This window comes from Acomys minous, assembly GCF_964271855.1.
Source record: "Acomys minous genome assembly, chromosome: 6".
Lineage (NCBI taxonomy): Eukaryota > Metazoa > Chordata > Mammalia > Rodentia > Muridae > Acomys > Acomys minous.
Genome location: NC_140487.1, coordinates 111052875 through 111074421, shown reverse-complemented (window position 1 = coordinate 111074421; position 21547 = coordinate 111052875). Strand labels below are relative to the sequence as shown.

At 49.2% G+C, this 21547-nt stretch overlaps 1 protein-coding gene across 3 annotated transcripts; it reads left to right on the top strand.

Annotated features, from left to right (window-relative positions):
- The first annotated feature begins 23 nt into the window (after positions 1-23).
- On the top strand, positions 24-20441 carry RCAN3 (RCAN family member 3). Of its 3 annotated transcripts, none has more exons than XM_084788367.1 (5): positions 24-190; positions 6115-6352; positions 10711-10884; positions 12672-12843; positions 14192-20441. In XM_084788367.1, the coding sequence occupies exons 2-5, from the start codon at positions 6158-6160 to the stop codon at positions 14371-14373; spliced, it is 723 nt and encodes a 240-aa protein (XP_084644493.1). In that variant the 5' UTR covers positions 24-190; positions 6115-6157; the 3' UTR covers positions 14374-20441. The 3 variants fall into 3 exon arrangements, with proteins under 3 accessions (XP_084644493.1, XP_084644491.1, XP_084644492.1); XM_084788365.1 differs by having other exon boundaries at positions 26-190; positions 6112-6352; XM_084788366.1 differs by lacking the exon at positions 24-190 and adding an exon at positions 2851-3261 and having other exon boundaries at positions 6112-6352.
- The last annotated feature ends 1106 nt before the right edge of the window (positions 20442-21547 follow it).

Sequence of the window (21547 nt, the reverse complement as noted above, 5' to 3'; positions counted from 1 at the left end):
GCGAGGCGCGCGGGTCCGGGAGCGCGCGCGCGACGCCGGCAACCTCGCTCGGGCCCAGGTCACCGCCCGCGTCCCCGGCAGAGGCGGCCGCTGCGGCCGGCGTCGAGGGCGTGGTGGCTCCGGGTGGTGGGGCACTTGTCCGCCCCTGGCTGCTCTCGTTGCCCCCGGTCCTCTCCCCTTGAGTGCACAGGTGAGTATCCCCCCACCCCCCTTCGCAGGGCGCGGCTGGCTTTCGGCTGCACGGAGCCAGTTTGCAGCGCCGCTGGCTGAAGGATCCCCAGGACCCCTGAAAGTTAAAGCTAAAGCTCAGCTATAGCAACAGCTCCCAGAGCTCCCCTAGTCTCCAGTGTCTTCCCAGGAGGCTTCGGCTTCGGGGTGACGTTCTGCAGAACACCCCCTCGCCCCCAAGTCCTTCCTACTCCACCAGCAATTTCTCCACCAACTGATCGACTTTTTGAAAGATGGCAGGCCCAACCTCCCCCCCACCTCCACCCCGCCCTCCAGGACAGGAAAGGTGTGGCCAGTAAAACAAGGTGGCGGCAGCAGGTGGAAGCCCCACTCCCCTCCCTCTGCCCCTCCCCCAGGATGCAGGAGTCATCTGCTTCCCTGGCTTCTGGAAACTTGTCGTCCGCCTCCTCCTCTCCTGAACCGACGCGCCTTCGGTAGCGGTCTGTTTCCAGGTTGCGGGGTTCCAGCTTCCGTGCGAAATCTCATCCTCTCCTTTGAGGGATTCAGATTCTAGCGGCTCACGTCCACGTTTCAGATTCAAACTAGGATTATTTAGAATGATGTTTTAGTGTAGGGTTAAAAAAAAACCCTCGTTTTCCCATATTGAACGCTATCTAGCAAAACACGTTTACTTGAACTTTTCGTAGAAGTCTTTCAGTTGCTGTTTCATCTGAGAAGTAATTGATCGTCTGTAGCTGTGATTAGCGATTACTTTAAAAATGTTATTTTAAGTACTGGGTGTGGAGCCAGGTGTGGTGACACACACCTTTAATCCCAGCACTCGGGAGGCAGAGGCAGGGGGATCACTGTGAGTTCGAGGCCTGCCTGGTCTACAAAGCGAGTCCAGGATGGCCAAGGCTAACACAGACCCTGTCTCGAAAAACCAAAAAATAAAAGAACTGGGTGTGGCACCTGAGCAGTTGAGAGGCTAAGTCTGGACTACATAATCAGGCCCTGTCCAAGACAAAAAAAACAAAAACCCCTCCCATTTTCACATTATGCCATTACCTCTAGTCCAGTATATCAAACTGTAAAACCAGTATTTGGTCCTGTGAGCTGGCTAGCAGGTACAGACACTTGCAGCCTGACAGCATCCGGGGAACACACGTGGTAGAAGGAGAGAACCAACCCCTGCAAGTTGTCCTTTGACCTCCACCTGAGTGACAGGATTTGTTTTGTTTCTTGTTTGTTTGTTTGTTTTGAGACAGGGTTTCTCTGTGCAGCCGTATCTGTCCCAGACTCACTTTGTAGACCAGGCTGGACTCGAACTCACATCGATCCACCTGCCTCTGCCTCCCAGATGCTCGGATTACAAGCGGGTACCACCACACCGGCCTGAGTGACATGTGTTAAGGTTTGAAAACCTTGAAGTGTTCAGCTAATAAATGAAAAATCAGTGCTGCATGACGCTACAGGAAATGTGGGTCCAACCGGGGGTGGGGGGAGGGGAGGGTAAAGGCCAGGAAAAGGCAACCAGGCCTTTGTATAAGCCTTACAGAATCTTCTGTTATAACAAAATTCATATGATGTTAGCCGTTCCTGCTGCCTGTGTGATGGTAGCTGTTTGTAAGTTCAGTTTACTGAGCCCTTCCTGCTTTCCTTGGGCTCATACAACATGCTAGCCTTTTTTGTTTTTTGTTTTTTTCCCCCTTTGTTTGTCATCACTCAGGTTTGTATTTCCCTTCCTGAGGTCCTTACCACAGACAAATTCACCTCATGCTTGTGTTGATCACTGAGCTTGGCTGTGTGCAGAGATTTACTCTGACTAGGGCTTTAATTCTCTTAACATCTTTATTGAGTGAAAGACTGTTATTGTCTGCATCTTGTACTTGAGGAGCCAAGTGCAGAACCAAGGCAAGGCTTGGTGAGATGGCTCGAGGGGTAAAGGCACTTGCTGCCAAGCCTAACACAGCCTGAGTTCCGCAGGGTAGGAGGAGAGAACTGTCTCTTTCATTCATGCCATGCCATGTGCATGCGTGCACGTGCACACACACACACACACACACACACACACACACACACACATACACACACACACAACTAGACACAGGTAGGTAGTGTGTCTCAGCAGAGTCCTGTGGGTGGACCCTGACCCTTCTGGGGATACCTGAGGATCACCCAGATGTGTTCTCAGCTCTGTGCATCTCCACGGCCTGCCCTTTTAAATAATCTAAATGTGTACGTCTTGGAACAAAACTGCTTAATGATAATCTAAAACCTTTCATCTGGGCTTGGCGAGATAGGCCTGTAATCCTAGCTGATGGGGAAACTGAGGCAAAAGCATCAAAAGTTCAAGACCACTGAGGCTAACGGGGGGTATTCAGAGCCAGGCTGAACAACTTTTTTTGTTTTGTTTTTGAGACGGTTTCTCTTTATAGCCTTGGCTGTCCTGGACTCACTTTATAGACCAGGCTGGCCTTGAACTAACAGCAATCTGGCTGCCTCTGCCTCCGAGTGCTGGGATTAAAGGGCCTACCTGAACAACTTAATGAGATTCTGTCACTCTGTCTCAAAATATGGATTAAAAAGAGGGGTGGAAACAGTGCAATGTTAGAACTTTTGCCTAGTCTGTAGGAGGCCCTGGGTCCAATCCTTAGTGCCACAATAAATGAGTAATTTTGAAGGAAAAGTCATTATTGTGGCTAGTATTAGTATAATTAACAAAATTGGAATATTTTGTTACTGTGTAAGAAAGCAATCTTGCTCTTATATGCTGACTTGGAAGTGTATGTACTGTCCTTTTTAATAGTTTCGGAGAGAGAGCAATAAAGGTAAAAGTCAGTTGGGTACCTCTAGGTAAAGATGTGTTGTTATGTTGGATGTAGTGTCTCACTCTGTAACCCAGACAGGCCTGGAATTCACTGTATATCCCAGTCGGACCCTGAACTCTTGGCAATCCTCCTGTCTCAGGCTGTTGAATACCGACATTACAGACGTGAGCCACCCTGCCAAAGCCCATTTTTATCATTTCTTTTTGAAGTTGTTTCAAAAGAAAGTTTCCCCAAGTTGAAGATAGAAAAACAGGAAATGAAGGTATAACATTCTAAATCAAGCAAAGGATTGTTTCCTATGCTGTTTTTTATTCTTTGACATACTGGAGGGAGAACCTTGAAACAAAGAAATAATTATCAAAAATAGACAAGGGCTGGGGCAGTAGCCTAGTAGTAGAATATGGGCCTAGTATGGGCAAGGCTATGGGCTTGAGGCTTAGTGATGCTCTCTGTAAGCAGAACAGGGGCTGGTTTCCTCCCTCTCGCTCCCGCTGAATGAGCTCCGCCCGCAACTGATCTGGAACCCACTCCCGATGTAACCAGGCCGGCCTGGAACTCAGTGGAGATCCACTGGCCTCCGCTTCCCAAGTGCTGGAATTAAAGGCACGGGCTACCACCATGCCCAGCTTTTTCACATCTTTTAAGAGGGGAATAAATAATAAACAGATGGGGGAGGGTCACAAAAAGAAAAACAAAACCAGCAATGCCTCAAATAGACAAGCTGCAAAAGAGCCCACTTTGGATCCTCAAGGATAAGCTAGGTGATTGGTTATGTCACTTCCTGAACTGAACACCTTTAGCAGCTTTCTGACGTTTCTGTCCCTCACTTCGTGCATGCACACCTGGTGCCTGGCTGTACCCCATTCTTTGCCTACTGGTATCCTCCAAGGCCTCTTTGGGAGCCCAGATCTCATTCTTTACAGGACTGAAGTTTTTGTTTTTTGTTTTTTCTGTCAGTGCTGACATGCCAGTGGCATGGGGGCATGGGGCGCAACTCAGTGCTGTCTGCTTTCGTCAGCAGCCCTTAGTGGGTAGCTGTTGAGTTGGAAGCTGGCAGGGTCTGGGAATTTAAAGGCGTGGGCAGTCTAGTAGCTAGAAGTGATTTTTTTTTTTAAAGTGGTCACATAAGCTTAGGCCAGAGAAGGGAGCAGAGCGTTGTGAGAACACAGCGTCTTCCTGCTGCTGCCACAGTGAGACACTCTCCTGGGACGCTCCCGCCGGATACCCAGGTAGATATATGTTTGGCACAAAGCTCACTAAGAGTAAAACTAGGGGAAAGGTCCCGATCCACAAATATGATCATCTACGGATCAGTCGCTGTTACAGGTAGAGGTAGGAGCCACCAAGGGGCAGCTCAGAATTTCTTGGGGACATGGTACATTTCCAGACTTTCCATCCTGTGTAGTGCAGATTTAGCTCCTGTTTTCCCTGTGGCTTTGGTGCTGTCCTTTTAGCTTAGGAGCAGTCCTGTGAGGTGCAAGATGATACTGGCACATGGGGGACACAGAGAAGCAGGAAACCAAGTTGAATACTAAGAAGCTAAAGGCTCCAGAGGGGACAGGGCTGAAACCTCCCGGGTGACCCAAGTGCAAAGAGTGACGGAGACAGATGAGTGAAGGAAGATGTGCGCTGCAGGAGGCGGGTTCCGGTGTTCAGGAAGGCGTCACTGTGCTGTCGGTAGGGAGGGAGAGAGTGGCAGCTGCCTGGGGTGGGGGGTGGGGGGGGGTGGCGTCTGAGCCCCGGGGTGAGTGGAGTGGAGGAGGTGAGCCCACTCTCCAGATGGGACGAGCAGCAGGTGGATGGAGGTAAGGTGGACCAGATGGTGGCGGTCCCAACAGGAACAGGCGCATGTGCCAAGGAAGACGAGCACGCGGAGGAGTGGATAGTGTGGCAGATGGTAGGAGGAGGCCCTGTAGGGGAACTCTTTGCTATGGTGTCCCCCAGTACATGGCAGTGGGTGCCCAGATAGTGACAGAAACAAGTAGAGATTTTTTTTTTAACGATTGTCTTGAGCTGGGTGGTGGTGGCACACACCTTTAATCCCAGCACTCAGGAGGCAGAGGCAGGCAGTCGCTGTGAGTTTGAGGCCAGCCTGGTCTACAAAGTGAGTCCAGGACAGCCAAGGCTACACAGAGAAACCCTGTCTCAAAAAAACCAAAAAAAAAAAAAAAGAAAAGAAAGAAAAAAGATTGTCTTGAGAACTTTAGAATAATGGGAAACTCAGCCATTTTTATCTTATAGTTACTAAGCAGCAGGAAGCCTGTTCTGTATAAGCAATGTGTCCGCAGCCTGTGTCCTTACCCATGAAAGGCGAACTGGCAAGTGCAGCCATGGTAACCATGATCACCCAGTGTCCCTGTCACCTGTGGGTTCTCTTCAGTCCCATCTCCCCGTCTTGAAATATGTCATATCCAAAGAGTGTGGCGTGGTCCCCTGAAGAGCCAGACATGGCCAGATTGTGTCCCAGGCTTTTACAAAGGGACGGTGTCAGCTCTGGGCCTCTGACTTTAAGTTCACGATGACGATGACGCCCCAGAGTTCAGAAGTATGTCCCCCAGCCTAAGCTGTGTGCTGTCCTCGCACCCATGGCGTGTTCATGGGCACCCATCAAAGCTTAGTTACTGAAGAGTCTGCGCAGGAAAAGCACGCTGGCTAAGAAGGCAGCCAGCCTCACAGAAGGCATTCGGGGTGCAGATGGCGAGCAGATCGTGTGGGTGTGATCCTGCTGGGCCACTTCCAGTGTTTTCCACCTAAAACCCAAAACAAATATGGGAAGGCCGCCCTGGCTCCCACCTTCCCTCTCTCTGCTTGTAAACTCAAGTACATACTGCCGTGATCACGTCACAACATCCTTTTCATCCTGCTTTCACTAGAAAGCACGTGCTTTTTTATTTTTTTATTTTTGGCCTCTTCATATTTCATTGCCCCATAAAATCTGCTAAGCAAATCAGATTTGTGGATGGGAAATTCACTTAGGGGAACTGGAGCTAACGTAAATGTTGATTGATCTTTCCTGGATAAAGTCGTTTGGCTTGATGAATTGCTGCCTTGAGAAATAGATTGACTGCCACATGACAAGGCCGTCACATCTCTCCTTATTTACTTATTTTAGCAGTGTCTGGCAGACATCCTAGCTAGCCGATTTCCCCGCAGAGAAGATGCTGCGAGACAGCGTGAAATCTTGGCATGACAGCCAGTCAGACCTCTGTAGCAGTGACCAGGAAGAGGAGGAGGAGATGGTCTTCGGTGAAAATGAGGACGACTTGGAAGAGATGATGGACCTAAGCGATTTACCCACCTCACTCTTCGCTTGCAGTGTCCACGAGGCGGTGTTCGAGGTCCAAGAGCAGAAGGTAGGCACGCGCCCTGGTCCTGTGCACACGCCCTGGTCCTGTGCTCGCACCGTGGGAAGCAAAGCATAGATAGCTTTGGTCCCTGGGCCTGTGAGACGAAATACATAAAGTGTGTGCCGCGTTGCACCCCTCACTGTGTCTAAGGAGCATCTCAGTCGGCCACTGACAGGTGCGCTTCAGAGCCAGACCCCCCCACACACACCCCCAACTGCACTGAGGAGCTCTGAATCAAGGCTTGGAGATATTAAGTATAGCACATTTTGTGTATGTGATGTGTTTCTGTCATATCCACCTTTTGTGCCTTTCCTACTTCCACCAATTCCTTCTTTACCCAACATGCTCCTGTAGTTTAAGACAAGATCTTAACTCTAGCCCAGGCACCACTGGCTGTGTGGCCCAGGCTGGCCTGGGATTGGCTGTGTAGCCCAGGCTGACCTGGGATTGGCTGTGTAGCCCAGGCTGGCCTGGGATTGGCTGTGTGGGCCTGGAGCCTCCAGTGAGCCTCCCAGCTCTAACTCCTCAATGCTGGGATGTATCCACCCAGCCTCCAAGCGCATGACTTTATTTGGGCTAGCAATTCTTCCTCCTTGTGTACTCACTAAAGAAGGAATTAGGGTTATTTTTTTCGAGTGCTTATTGCAAGTAGGCAATTAAGACTATTATCTTTTTTTTCTTTTTTCGTTTTGGTTTTCCGAGACAGGGTTTCTCTGTATAACAGAGCCCTGGCTGTCCTAGACTCTCCTTGTAGACCAGGCTGGCCTTGAACTCACAGAGATCTGACTGCCCCTGCCTCCCAAGTGCTGGGATTAAAGGTGTGTGCCACCACCACCGGCAGGACTAAGTATTATCTTATTGTTAACATTTCTTGTATTACTTTCTATGGGTTTAAAGGAAAAATAGATTATCTTTTTTGAATCACTATTTACTTGCAGAGAGAGAGAGAGAGAGACTGAGACACTATTGTGACTTCATAAAAGCCTACATACCATTTTTTTCTTCCTTTCTTTGAGACATAGTCTCACTCTGTGGTCCAGACTGGCATCTGGGCAGTCGTCCTCAGCCTCCTGAGCACTGGGAATACAGGTAGAAGCCACCACTCCTGACTCTGCCCTTAAATGTTCTAGTATGTAAGCAAAGCATTTTCCTTTCAGTGAGAGGCATTTTCACTCTAGCCCAGGCAGGGCTCCCTTCCAGTGTCTTTCAGAACAGAGCCAGATATACTCAAATGCCTGCAGTGTAAGGCTCCATGCCAGTTAGGCTGGGGGACAGAGTGCGAGTTACGCAGCTTCTGAGTCCCTGGTGTACAGTCCTGCGGTGGATGGCGCGCAGGGGTCAGGTACAGAATGGGAGGAGCACAGGAAGCATTGGAAGTCCATTGAGGAATCAGAGGAGGCAAGTTCACAGCCAGGCTCCGGCCTCTCATAAGGGCATGCGGCAATGGGGAAGAGCTGTGAGACTTAGGATGTCAACAAAGAAAAGAAAGGATGCGTTAGCCAGAGGAAAGCACACACACTGGGAAGCCTAGTTAGGACACGCGTTCTGTACCGTTGGCACAACAGGCCGTAAGTGCCCAAGTCAAAGACACATGGCTGGGGAGGTGGTTGCTGGGCCTTCCTGCAGAGCACCCTGATGCCAAGTGGAGGAGCTGCCCTTCTGGAGGGCGTAGTCCCGAGGGCTTCTGAGCAAAGGGTGGCCACCGAACCAGTACTGGGCATATGAGTGCCGTAGGGAGAGGCAGGGGTCCTGTCTGGAGATGAGAGCCTATGTGGGGGGGGGGGCGGATAGTCAGCTACAGAGGGTTTCCTTGCAGGGCGCTTTATTTTACAAATGCTGTGTCTTTGCCCAGTTCAGCCACAGTTTAGAGATCCAGAGTCATCCATCCTGCTTGCTCATCTGTCTGAGACCTCTGGCTTTCATGTTAGAGCCAGTTGATTTGTTACCTAAGAACGCACATGTAGCTAATCCAGCCAGCCCTCTTACCTAGCAGTGGATGCAGTATCTCCAGGTGCAAACAGTTGCTGAACTGTTTGACCAGTTAATCTGTTAAAAAGTTGCATCTTATGCTGGGTGTGGTGGCGCACACCTTTGATCCCAGTACTTGAGAGACAGAGGCAGGCAGATCACTGTGAGTTAGAGGCCAGCCTGGTCTACATAGTGAGTTCCAAGCCAGCCAGGGTTATGTAGAGAGAGCCTGTCTCAAAGAAAAAAGAAAAAGAAAAGGTTGTTTCAATACTGAATATTTACACATGTTCGGCATTCGTAAGCAGCGCAGTATGAAAACTGTTTACCTTGTACTCAGTATTGTAGGTCATCTACAGGTGGCTTAACTTACTAGGAGAAGTGGGCCGGTTCGTTGCAAATACTGCCCTGTTTATATCAGGCACTCACTGTAGAAGCATTTCAGATCTGAGCGGATCTTAGGACCACTTTATCTTAAATTTATAATCTCAAGGTTACTTTGGGGGCAGTGAGATGGCTCAGTGGGAAAAATGCGTTTGCTGCTTAGTGATACCAGGCTGGTCATAGCCTCCCTGAAAACCCAAAGAAAGTGAAAGGTGAGCATGAAAGTCACACGGCTCTGCGACCTCCACTCAAGTGCCATGGCTTCCACACCCAGCCACCCACATAATTCACTCATGCACACAAATAACAGCAAATACACATTTCAAATTTCTAAGGGAATCCTTGGGAGAAACTTCACACACAGCAGGAGGGTACATACTGCCTGAGAAATTTTTGACTGGGCAGAAGATTGAGTTCTTGTTGGTTTTCTTTTGTTCTTTGTTTTTTGTTTGTCTGTGATTATGTGAATGGATCCCCAAAGAAACCAGATGAGGGTAACGGGCCTCGGAACAGGAGTTGAAGGCGGTTGTGAACCACCTGATGTGCGTGCTGGAAAATGAATCTGAGTCATCTGCAGGAACAGCAAATGTTACCAACCACTGAAACGTATCTTCCCTGGTTTTTATTTTTAAAACCATTTGAGGGAGGCCAGGTGTGGTGGTACATGCCTTTAATCCCAGCACTCGGGAGGCAGAGGCAGGCGGATCGCTGTGAGTTCGAAGCCAGCCTGGTCTACAAAGTGAGTCCAGGACAGCCAAGGCTACACAGAGAAACCCTGTTTTGAAAAACCAAAAAACAAAAAGCCATTTGAGGGTTAACCCTGTTTCATCTAATATCTCGTGTGTGTGTGTGTGTGTGTGTGTGTGTGTGTGTCCGTCCACCCACACATGCGTGTATTCCAGTGGTTTTTTTGGGTTTTGTTTTGTTAATTTTGGTTTTTGAGACAGGGTTTCTCTGTGTAGTCCTGGCTGCCCTGGACTCACTTGGTAGACTAGGCTGGCCTCGAACTCACCTGCCTCTCCCTCCTGAGTGCTGGGACTAAAGGCGTACGCCACCACGCCCGACTGTGTTCCCATGTCTTGGGGTTTCTATTACTGTGATATTACACATGACCAAAAGCAGCCCCGGGAGGACAGGGTCTGTTCGGCTTACACTTCCCATCACTGTCCATCACTGAGGGAAGCCAGCACAGGAACGCCAACGGGGCAGGAACCTGGAGGCAGGAGCTGACGCAGAGGCCATGGAGGGGTGCTGCTTATTGCCTTGCTCCTCATGGCTTGCTCAGCCTGCTTTCTTTTAGAACCCAGCATTACCTGGACTGTGTGAAACCCAGTCTTTAAAAATGAAAATAACAGCCGGGCGGTGGTAGCGCACGCCTTTAATCCCAGCACTCGGGAGGCAGAGGCAGGCGGATCGCTGTGAGTTCGAAGCCAGCCTGGTCTACAAAGGGAGTCCAGGACAGCCAAGGCTACACAGAGAAACCCTGTCTCAAAAAACCAAAAAAAAAAAAAAAAAAGAAAAAAAAAAGAAAATAACAAACAAAAGGTGGGAAGTGATTCCCCTGTGTTATATTGTGTGTACATGCCAAGGAGGGTGGTGTTCAGAGTCTAAGGGAAGAAGTTGTGGGAGACTGCACACAGTGGAAACAAATGCCAAGCACTGTGAAGGAAACAGGGAAAGCTCAGCCCCAGATGCCAGAGACGGTCTTTGAGGGGAACAGCACACACAACTGGGTACATTGGTGACTTGACAGTGGAATGCTCTTGTTCTGTATGTAGCCATGTGTAGGCTGTTTTACACATCGTGCTATTTTATGACCTTTGACTGCAGTATCTAACAAAGCCAGCCGTTTTATGCCACTGCAGATTGCAGAGGTGAGCACGTGAGTCACCGGGTGTCAACCCTTAGAAAAGTAGCATCACACGGGGAGTCTGGCCTGGTCGTTTCTCTTTAGCAGGCTTCCCCGTTAACAGGGATGCTTTGTTCTTCTCCCCGCCTTTCTGCTCGCCTTGAAGGAGAGGTTTGAAGCTCTGTTCGCCCTCTACGATGAGCAGGTCACATTCCAGCTCTTCAAGAGCTTTCGCCGCGTGAGGATCAACTTCAGCAAGCCGGAGGCCGCAGCGAGGGCGCGGATAGAGCTCCATGAGAGGGAATTCCACGGCCGGAAGCTGAAGCTTTACTTCGCACAGGTATGGTGAGCCCTGTGGCGCCTCACAGCTGCTTCTCAGCTCACAGCCCTTTACAGTTCTCCCTTCAGTGTGAAGTCAGCAGCCACGTGCGCCGGTGATGTAATGTTTTTTTTCTTACTTCACACATACATTATTTCATTTATTTTAGGAGCATATTAAGCCTCTGCCTTTGTTTTGCTGAGACTGGTAGTTACGGGGTTTATTTTTTTTCCCAGTAGTTTGGTTCAACCAGGGCTCTGTGAAGGGGTAAATCCTGGGGAATTAAATGTCCTGTGCATCTAAAGTAGCACTTAGGATGTGACATCCATAGGAGAACAGAGAAGAAAACCTTCAAGGGCCATCAAGATGGCCTAGTTAAAGGTGCTTGCCACCCTGTGTGATGGCCTGCGTTTGATCCCTAGAACCCATACATGATGGAAGGAAAGGACCAATCAGTGACCTCTGGCCTCCGAGAGCTCGTCCGAGCCTGGACCTTAGCAGTGTGTTAGGCAGCTGCCCCTCCTGAATTAGTTAGGGTTACTATTACTGCGAGGAAACCCCCCATGACCAAAAGCAACTTGGAGACAAAGGGTTTACATATCTTTTGGATCACCCCACTCACTGAGGGGAAACCAAGGCAAGAACTCAGCCTGGGCAGGAGCCTGGAGGCAGGAGCTGATGCTGAGGACGTGGAGGGTTGCTGCTTGCTTGCTGGAGTTCTCCATCTGGCTTGCTTAGCCTCCTTTCTTACGGTACCCAGGCCCATAGCCTGCGGTGGTATCACCCACAGTGAGCTGGGCCCTCCCACATCAGTCAGTAATTAAGGAAATGAGCTACAGGCTCTCATGGAGTCCTGTCTTCCCAGGCGTTTTCTCAGCTGAGGTTCCCTCCTCCTGATGACTACAGCTTGCATCACGTACCCACTGTGACCAATACCTAAGATGACCAGAGTACAGGACAGAAGGCTTGGCTCTGGGTTGGGAGTTTCCAGTCCACGTGTGACTGGCCTGTAGTGGGGGCAGCACACAGAGGCATAGCAAGTTCTTCACCTCGTTCATGGCAAACAGGAACAGTAAGGGGCTGGGGTCCCTCTGTGCTTTAGGGTATGTCCCCGTGACTAAAGACTGCCCCCCCCCCCTTTTCCTCCTAAGGGCTCTCAGTTTCAGCTCTCAGAAAAGCAAGCCTCTATCTATAGAGCCCAGACCACAGGCGTAGTTACTGCTGTTGTTTCTTTGTCCATCTGTTTATACATTTATTCTTTTTGTTTTGTTTTGTTTTTCTTGTTTTGCTTTTCGAGACAGGGTCTTTCTGTGTAGCCTTGGCTGTCCTGGACTCACTTTGTAGACCAGGCTGGCCTCAAACTCACAGTGATCCGCCTGCCTCTGCCTCCCGAGTGCTGGGATTAAAGGCGTGCGCCGCCACCGCCCGGCTTTATACATTTATTCTTTCACTCAGCTCAGGTTTATCAAGGATCCAGTGCCTGTGGCTTTGTGCGGTGAGCCGGTCCCAGTCTGCAGGAAGATCTCAGACAGCTTTAGAGACACTTGTACACCCCTCTAAGAAAGGAACAATCATCATAAAGATGGAAATGAAATCCCTACAGTGGTGGCGCACGCCTTTAATCCCAGACTCAGGAGGCAGAGGCAGGCAGATCTGTGAGTTCGAGGCCAGCCTGGCCTACAGAGTGTGTTCTAGGACAGCCAGGGCTACACAGAGAGACCCTGTCTCAGAAACAACAGCAGCATCATTAACAGCAGAAGGATGGAGATGACAGAAGTGCAGACTCTCACGAGCATGTCTTCCCGCAGGTGCAGGTGTCCGGGGAGGCTCGGGACAAGTCCTACTTACTGCCACCACAGCCCACCAAGCAGTTTCTCATCTCCCCGCCGGCCTCGCCCCCGGTGGGCTGGAAGCAGAGTGAAGACGCCATGCCAGTCATCAACTATGACCTACTCTGTGCTGTCTCCAAGCTGGGGCCAGGTAATGGATTCTGCTTTGCTCTTCGAGGCCCCAGAACTTTGTGTGTTGGGGACCATGTTCAGTAGGGGGTGTAGAGCCCGGCAACACTAGCACTGTCCAGTGGGACACTGTGGTCACACTAGCAACAACAGCCACACATCCAGTGACACTGTGGTCGCACCAGCAATGGCACCACTGTCCAGTGGACACTGTGGTCGCACCAGCAATGGCACCACTGTCCAGTGGACACTGTGGTCGCACCAGCAATGGCACCACTGTCCAGTGGACACTGTGGTCGCACCAGCAATGGCAGCACTGTGATTTATACAGTGGCAGGCCCGTTCCTGAGTGCGCTCAGTTTAAAGCCACAGAGGTTAACATGATGGACAGGACTCAGTGTGTACTGTGAAGTGTCACCTGAAAATGAGAAAAGGAAAGTTGTTGTTGTTTTTGTTTTCTGAGACTAGCTTTGTAGATGAGGCTAGCCTCGAACTCACAGTGATCCACCTGCCTCTGCCTTTTGAGTGCTGGGATTACTGGTGTGCTAAGAGGAGTCTGCCCTGAAGGTGCCTGCTATGCTTGGATTTTAATGCCCAGGACCCAAGACAGTGGGATCTCTGCAGGGCATGGTGGCCCTTGACTTTAATAGCATTTGGGAGGCAGAGGAGGACAACTTGCTGGGCTGTATAGTGAGACCCTGTGGAGGAAAAAAAAGGGCGGAGGTGTGTGTTTCTTTTCTTTTTTTTTTTTTTCAAGACAGGGTCTCTCTGTGTAGCCTTGGCTGTCCTGGTTTTGTAGACCAGGCTGGCCTCGAACTCACAGCTATCCACCTGCCTCTGCCTCCCCAGTGCTGGGATTAAAGGCGTGTGCCACCATACTTGGCTTGAGATTTCTATCTTTTTTTTTAATATTTTATTTTAGTTTTAATCTATGTGCATTGGTGTGAAAGTGTCAGATCTTGGAGTTACAGACAGTTGTGAGCTGCTATGTGGGTGCTGGGAATTGAACTCAGGTCCTTTGGAAGGGCAGGCAGTGCTCTTAACCACTGAGCCATCTCTCCAGCCCCTTGAGATTTCTTAATAACAAAACAAACTAAGCCTCTGGCACAAGATAGAGAAATAAACCCACCTGGGCGTCACATGCCTATAATGGGAGATGGAAGCAGAAAAAATTAGCATTCAGGGTCAGCCTGAGCCACAGCAGCAAGTTTCTGCTTGGCCCAGATTTTATGAGACTCAGTCTCAGAAAGAAAAAGAAAAAAGAAAGAAAGAAAGAAAGATGAGCAACCACTAAATGAATTAGTAGGAGTTAGGAAATAGAAGAACGTAATTCCTTCCGTTGGCAGTAAGGCTCCTCCCTGCACTTACAGGGGAGAAATACGAACTGCACGCAGGAACGGAGTCCACCCCCAGCGTGGTGGTGCATGTCTGTGAAAGCGAAACCGAAGAGGAAGAAGACACAAAAAACCCAAAACAGAAAATCACGCAGACGCGGCGCCCAGAAGCTCCCACGGCAGCGGCACTGAGTGAGAGGCTGGACTGTGCCCTGTGAGGCCTCTGCACATGCGCGCCTCCCTCCACTCCTGCTGCTCCTGCTCTGGGGCACAGCCCCGTGATGTGGCCGCATCCATCCAGCAGCTGGGCCAGCCTCGCCTTACCAGGCCAAATGTGAGGAGAAGTAGCAGATTTGGCCAGCTGTTTGAAATTTTGAACAATGTTCTAAATGGCACTTTAAGTGACAGGGTTAGCCCCCACCATGCGGCACCTGTCCCGTCCCCCGGAATTACTAGTTCCCTTGAACTTACAGTGCGTTGGGTACCAAAGGCCAGAACTAGAGTCACCCAGTGCACTACGATTTTTTTACAGATTTAAAAATTAGTCTTACAATTTCAGTGATTTGGTGTGGTATTTTTGTACTGGTGTGGCCGTGTCTAACAAATACATTGAGCAAAGGCTGAATGTTGGCACTTCAGCAGCCATGAGGGTTTTTGTTTTTTGTTTTTTGTTTTTTTTTTTTCACAAAAAGAAACCTGAGCTACAAAATCATTTGTAGAAGTCGTTTTTCTGAAGTATTTTTCCACTGGCCTTGGGGATGAAATGCCAAATGAATGGGGTTATCAGATCCTAACAGCACGGCAGGCGTGCTCCTGGTCGCCCCTCACTAGCCCTCTTAACGTGGCAGGTGGTGAGGCGGTGCCCAGAAGCCTGCTCTCCGTGCAGCCCTTCCAGGCCTGGGCCCTGCAGAGGAAAGGGCCTTTGTGAGCAGGCTGTGTCACCAGGGAGCCTGGCTGATGGTTTTATGGTTCCAGCCTCTGGAGCAGCTCTTCAGGTCTTCTCTTGCGCACCCTGCTGCTGGCTTGCTGTTGCTTATGTTTTCCTGCTCTGTGCTATAGCTGTGGCTGGTAGTCACAATCTTCAACTTTAGACTATAAAGGTAAGACTTTCTAAAGAGCACTTTAAATTGGGGGAGAGTCTTTCGGGGGTGTGTGAGTGTGTGTGTGTCTTTGAAGACAGGGTTTCACTTCGTACCTAGCTGGCCTCAAACCTTCTGTGATCCTCCTGCCTCAGCCTCCCAAGTAGGAGTTACAGGGGTGGGCACCATGCACTTCAAATGTTTCCTTTCACGTATTTCAGCTGTTTGGAAAGAAAAAAAAAATCACCTGTACATTCCCCCTATGGATTAAGGAAGGGAATCATACTTTTCTTTTTCTTTCTCTCTTTTTTTTTTTTTTTTTTTTGGAGGGGGGCTGGGTGTTACATTTTTTTTGTTTGTTTGGCCTTTGTTTTTTTTTTTTGTTTGTTTTGAGGGTTTTGTTGTTGTTGTTGTTGTTGTTGGGACATGGTTGCACACTCGCTGTGTAGCCCAAGCTGGCCTTGAGCCGGAGACTGGTCTCCTTCTTGGCCTCTGCGCGTTGGGATTGCAGGCGTAAGCCGCCGTGTGCAGTTCGTGCTACCCTTGTTGATGACAGTGTCCACCTTGGCTGGCAGTTGGCATTCGGATAAGATTGCGTCTTGCCCTTGAAGCTGTGTTGTTTGACCCTCCATAGGTCCGGGCCACACCGCTAGCATGCCGGGGCTGCTGTCCTTGTCCCTCTGGCAGAAGGCTCCCTCCTGCCTAAGAGTGCTGCACTACAGGTGGTCAGCTGGCTCCGCCCATTGCCGCTTCCTTGCACAGCAAGTACTCAGAGCTGGCTGGTGGATATGAAGGGACTGGACGTAGACCCGAGAAAGGAACCTAACAGCAACTGCAGAGAAAGACAGGTGGAGAAACTGAAGCCTTAAGAGCTGTGTGTAGCCAGCGTTCATTCCTTTGTGGGTTCTTCTTTCTTCCACCCTTTTTCTTCTGTCCTTTCAACCTCCTAACACTAGATATGAAAGGACGAAAGATAGAGAGGAAAGGAAAGAGATCCCTGCATATAAAGTTGGGGCTCAGAAAGGGAATGACGTCATCCTTAAATTACTTGCTGCTGATTAGGGGAGTCCAGCTCCATGGGGCAAGTGTGAGCTTTGCTGTCAGGATAAACTACAACCAACAGCAACCCCCAACCCCCTCCCCCCCAATGACCAACAACAACCGACCCCACTCCTCGGGGCCCTAACATTTATATACCCTCCAAAAAAGGCCTCAGAATCCCCAAACATCACACAATCACAGAAGCTATCTCCAGCTGGCAAAACCACGCCTCTGCTAGAGCACAAGGCAAGTCATAGTCAGCTGCTGCCAAGCAGCCCCATAGCCCACACCTGCGAGTACGATTCCATCCAGCCTGGTCCATTGGATCCAAATTATCATCGGCCAGGTTAAGTGACAGGCACGCCATAATTCTGCCAGGGTTTTGTTTTGAGGAGACATCTCACTATGTTGCCTACACTGGTCTCAAACTCCAGGCCTCGGTGGATCCTCCCAACTGATGGGACCCAGGCACAGGCCCCTGGACCCCCGCTCTGTTTTGCAAGTCTGAGCTCAGCAGTTTGCTTCTTTTGATTTCAGGATAGACCCTAGCTGCCAGTAAGTATATTTTGTTTTGTTTTGTTTTGTTTTGTTTTTGTTTTTGTTTTTGTTTTTCGAGACAGGGTTTCTCTGTGTAGCCTTGACTGTCCTGGACTCACTTTGTAGACCAGGCTGGCCTCGAACTCACAGCGATCCACCTGCCTCTGCCTCCCGAGTGCTGGGATTAAAGGCGTGTGCCACCACGCCCGGCCAGTAAGTATATTTTCAATAGTTCAGAAGTTTTTGTGTTCCCCATAATGCAATACATAGTTCATCTGGTTTTTTTGTTTTTGTTTTTGTTTGTTGTTTTTCGAGATAGAGTTTCTCTGTGTAGCCTTGGACTCACTTTGTAGACCAGACTGGCCTCCAACTCACAGTGATCTGCCCGTCTCTGCCTCACTGTGTGCTGGATTGAAGGTGTGCCCAATAAGGGGACAGCTCTTTGCCATTTTCAGAAATTCTGTGTTACTGGGCGGTGGTGGGGCACGCCTTTAATCCCAGCATTGGGACGCAGAGGCAGGTGGATCTCTGAGTTCGAGGCCAGCCTGGTCCATAGAATGAGTCCAGGACAGCCAAGGCTACACAGAGAAACCCTGTCTCAAAAAACCTAAAAAAAAAAAAAAAAAGAAGAAGAAGAAGAAAGAAAGAAATTCTGTCTCTAAAAATATTTTCAAAGTGAGAATAGAAATGAGTCTTGAAGATATATTTACGCCCCTCTGTGTATGTATGTACACATGCATTCTGGGTGCCCACAAAGGCCAAAAAAAGGGCAAGCAGTAAGACATCTGAAGCGAGTACTGGGAATTGCACTGTGGTCCTCCGCGAGAACACCAGGCTTACCCCCTGAGCCAACTGCACAGCCCCAGTCCTGCTTTTTTAAAATGTCATGACTGTGGCTGGCCATGGCGGCAACCCCTGTAATCTCAGCACTGCAGGTGATCTCTGAATTCAAGGCCGGCCAGGGCTACACAGTGAGCCAGTCTCAAAAAGCAAAACAGACACCAGCTCCTTCCCCAGAAAAAGTCATAATTATTAAGTAAATGATGTAGCTGTCTTAAAATCTTGAAGGTCAGTGTGGCTGGCCTGGGAGTGCACAGCGGGGTACAGCAGTTGGCTGTCCCTGTTCTTTCATGTCTTTTTCTGCATTGGGCTCTTAAAGTATGGACGGGTTTTCTCTTGTCACACAGAAGAGTGGGAGGCCCTGCAGGTAGGAAACAGATTTCTCCTTATGGTGAGTAAGGCACGGCTTTTAAACCTGATGGAGGCAGTGACTCAGGTGGGGGTGGGGAAGGGATTTTTTTTTTTCTTTTTCTTTTTCTTTTTTTTCAGATTTTATCTATTCATATGCCTTTAATCCCAGTACTTGGGAAGCAGAGGCAGGCAGATTGCTGGGAATTTGAGGCCAGCCTGGGTAGTCAAGGCTACACAGAAACCTTGTCTCGGGGGAAAAAAAACACAACAACAACAACAACAACAACAAAGATTTTATTTATTTATTATATGCACAGTGTTCTGCCTGCATGTACACCTGCAAGCCAGACGAGGGCACCAGATCCCATTTTATATACGTACAGGTGAGCCACCATATGGTTACTGGGACTTGAACTCAAAACTTTTGAAAGAACAGCCAGTGCTCTTAACCGCTGAGTGGACTCTCCAGCCCCCCCCTTTTTTTTTAAAGATTTATGTATTATTATGTATACATTGCTCTGCCCACATGCCAGAAGAGGACATCAGATCACATTATAGATGATTCTGAGCCACCATGTGGTTCCTAGGAATTGAACTCAGGACCTCTGGAAGAACAGTCAGTGCTCTTAACCCCTGAGCTGTCTATCCAGCCCCTGGAGAGAGGGGAGGGGATTTCTAATGAACTTATGTTTGTCACCACTGAGCTGCATACACACCTGGGTGGCCAGCAGTTGTGTTAGCACCTTATGTGGGCTTCCCTGGAATATTCACACTCACGAAATTAAAATGTAAACAGTCATAAGCAAAAGAGGACCCCGCACACAGAACGAGCCCGGTGCATGGAGTTAGACGTTTGCTGTGGCAAGTCCCTCTCGGTACTTAGAAAATCAAACTCCATTCAAGACTAATGATGGAGGTGGGCTTTATATTTTTATATAAACTATATTACTGGCTTGAGGATTTGGTTTTAAAAGGAAAGCTTTATGCATAATTAAACAATGGAAGAATATCAGTTTCTCTGCTGCCCTGGGTGCATGCCTGCTGCCACTCTGGGTGTGTGCCTGCTGGCTGCACCTTTTCTGTACAGCCCTGGGCCTCATCTTCCTCCTCCCTCTGTTCCTTAGTACATCTGGGTGAAAGGAAACAGATTGTCTGGGCCTGTAATCTCAGCCCTCAGGAGGCTGAGGCAGGAGGATTGAGAGAATGAGGCTAGCCTGGGATACGTGAGGGGTTTTTATTTTGTTGTGTGTGTTTGTTTGTTTGTTTATTTGAAGTCCATGGTCTAAAGACCCATTCCACACAACGTTAATAACATGGGAAGAGTAAGGTGTGAGAACCTCGGGCAACCACGTGACAAATGACTTGGCATTTCAGAATCCCCAGAGCCATCCTCATCATCCGAGTGCCACTGTCTCCCTCAGCCTTGAGCAGAGCAAGATGTGTCAATTCAGGGTTACCAAATGTGGTCATCCCAGCACTTGGGAGGCAGAAGCACACGGGCTGTTGTAAGGCAAGACCCTGTCTCAGCAACAGAGGGGTCCCCAGGTGTACACACAGCCCAGCCGCAGGTAAAGTAACTGGTGGCTTTCTGGCCAGGCCTGTAAGGGTTCTAGTCAAAGCTGAGAAGTGGCCTCAGGCAAGGTCAACATGTGGAAACATACTAACTCGGATTTAAACTTTCTCTTGGAAACCTGCATTTTTTTTTCCCCCTCTGTGTAGCCTTGGCTATCCTTTTAGACCAGGCTGGCCTTGAACTCACAGCAGTCCACCTGCCTCTGCCTCCCAAGGGCTGGGATTAAAGGTGTGCGCCACCAAGCCCGGTGGAAACCTGCGATTCTTAAAGTGGCTCCTGTGACCCTTGGAGGTCCCTTATGGCCTTGACTGGATGTGCAGTCTTGTCATAAGGAGGGTTCATTTTCTATCTATGCAGATAATTCGTGTTTTTCTGTATTGTCCCGTGTTGATATCTAATCTTCCTAAGTCCCACTGAGGACTGGAGAGAGACGACAGGGTCAGCCCCGTGACCGTGCCATACCCTCCGCTTTCAGCCTGAGTGTTGATCTGTCCCTGTCACTGTGTGCCGTTCGTGTCCCTGACGACTGACACAGTGTCTCACAGCTGTCTCGCGCTGATCTTCATAACTGAACCTGCAGCTGTATTTAGTCTGGAATCTGGACGCGTCTGTAGTCTCCCTGGTCTCACGCACTGTTGTGAATCCTCGCTGCACTTGTGAAAACTCGTCAGTGGTTCTTGTCCGTGTGCCCCCTGGTTTGGTGGGCTGTAGTTCATCATCACCTTCAACCGTCCTGTGTTCTCAGGATCTCTAAACATTCCTTGTCCTGTGAGGTGACCAAAACAGAATGTAACTTGGAGGACACTTTGTGATTACCTGTAACAAGATTTGATGTTGGAACTAATAAAAAGTTGTTGTTTTTCTAGATTAGTCCATTGAACAGAGTTCTTTGGGCACAGTCTCTTCAGTATGTGTATCCCAGGCCCGACTGGACAATAACATTAAAGACAGGAAAGCCAAAAACCGTATTTGATCTGCGTACAAGAGTCCTGCTGCACATCAGTGCCGCTCTGGACCACACATACAGCCCAAGGTGCGGTCAGGGACAGCGGGTAACCACTACAGGTCCACAGAGAGAGCGCTGCCTACACTGCTCCTTCGCTAAGATGGTTTATCACTGGGGGGGAGGGGGGGATGTGGGAACCAAATTAATAATTCCACATTCCAGTATTGAAACCAGAAATGACTGTTGAGTTACAATTGTGTTGTTGTTTTCTTTTGTTTTTGATACAGGGTCTCAGCCCAAGCCACACTCCTGTAGCCTAGACTGGCCCTGAGCTCCTTTTTTTTTTTTTAAATGTATTTATTCATTATTATGTATACAGAGCTCTGCCTGCATGTACATCTGTAGGCCAGAAGAGGGCATCAGATCACATTATAGATGGTTGTGAGCCACCATGTGGTTGCTGGGGAATTGAACTCATGACCTCTGGAAGAATAGTCAGTGCCCTTAACTGCTGAGCCATCTCTGCAGCCCTGGCCCGGAACTCCTAATCCTCCTACCTCCACCTCAGAGATGGCGGGATTAAAGGCACATCCTAACATGCCTGCTGCTAACACTATTTATTTATTTATTTACCTATTTATTTATTTATTTATTTGTGTGGGTGTTTTGTCCACATGCATGTCTGACCACCACATGCATGCCTGACCACCACATGCATGCCTGATGCCCTCGGAGGCTAGAGTAAGGCATTGGATCCTCTGGAACTGGAGCTACAGGCCACGACGTGGGTGCTGGGAATTAAACCGGGGTCCCTCTCGAAGATCATAGAGTCCTCTTAACTGCTGAGCTGTCTCTCCAGCCCTTAATACTTATCCAAGTCTGCTCTTTCTAAGTTATTTAAATGCACTTATTTATTTTTGCTTTCCAAGACAAGGTCTCATGTAGCAGTAGCCAAGGCTAGCCTCGCGCTCACTATGTAACTGAAGATGACTTTGCACTGACTCCAACCCCCAGGTACTGGGATT

Bases quoted from the DNA above. Each gene is read 5' to 3' on its own strand.
- RCAN3 (XM_084788367.1), top strand. From the start codon at position 6,158: ATGCTGCGAGACAGCGTGAAATCTTGGCATGACAGCCAGTCAGACCTC. The intron at 6,353-10,710 runs GTAGGCACGCGC...CTCGCCTTGAAG, and splicing joins TCGAGGTCCAAGAGCAGAAG to GAGAGGTTTGAAGCTCTGTT. The intron at 12,844-14,191 runs GTAATGGATTCT...CTGCACTTACAG, and splicing joins TGTCTCCAAGCTGGGGCCAG to GGGAGAAATACGAACTGCAC.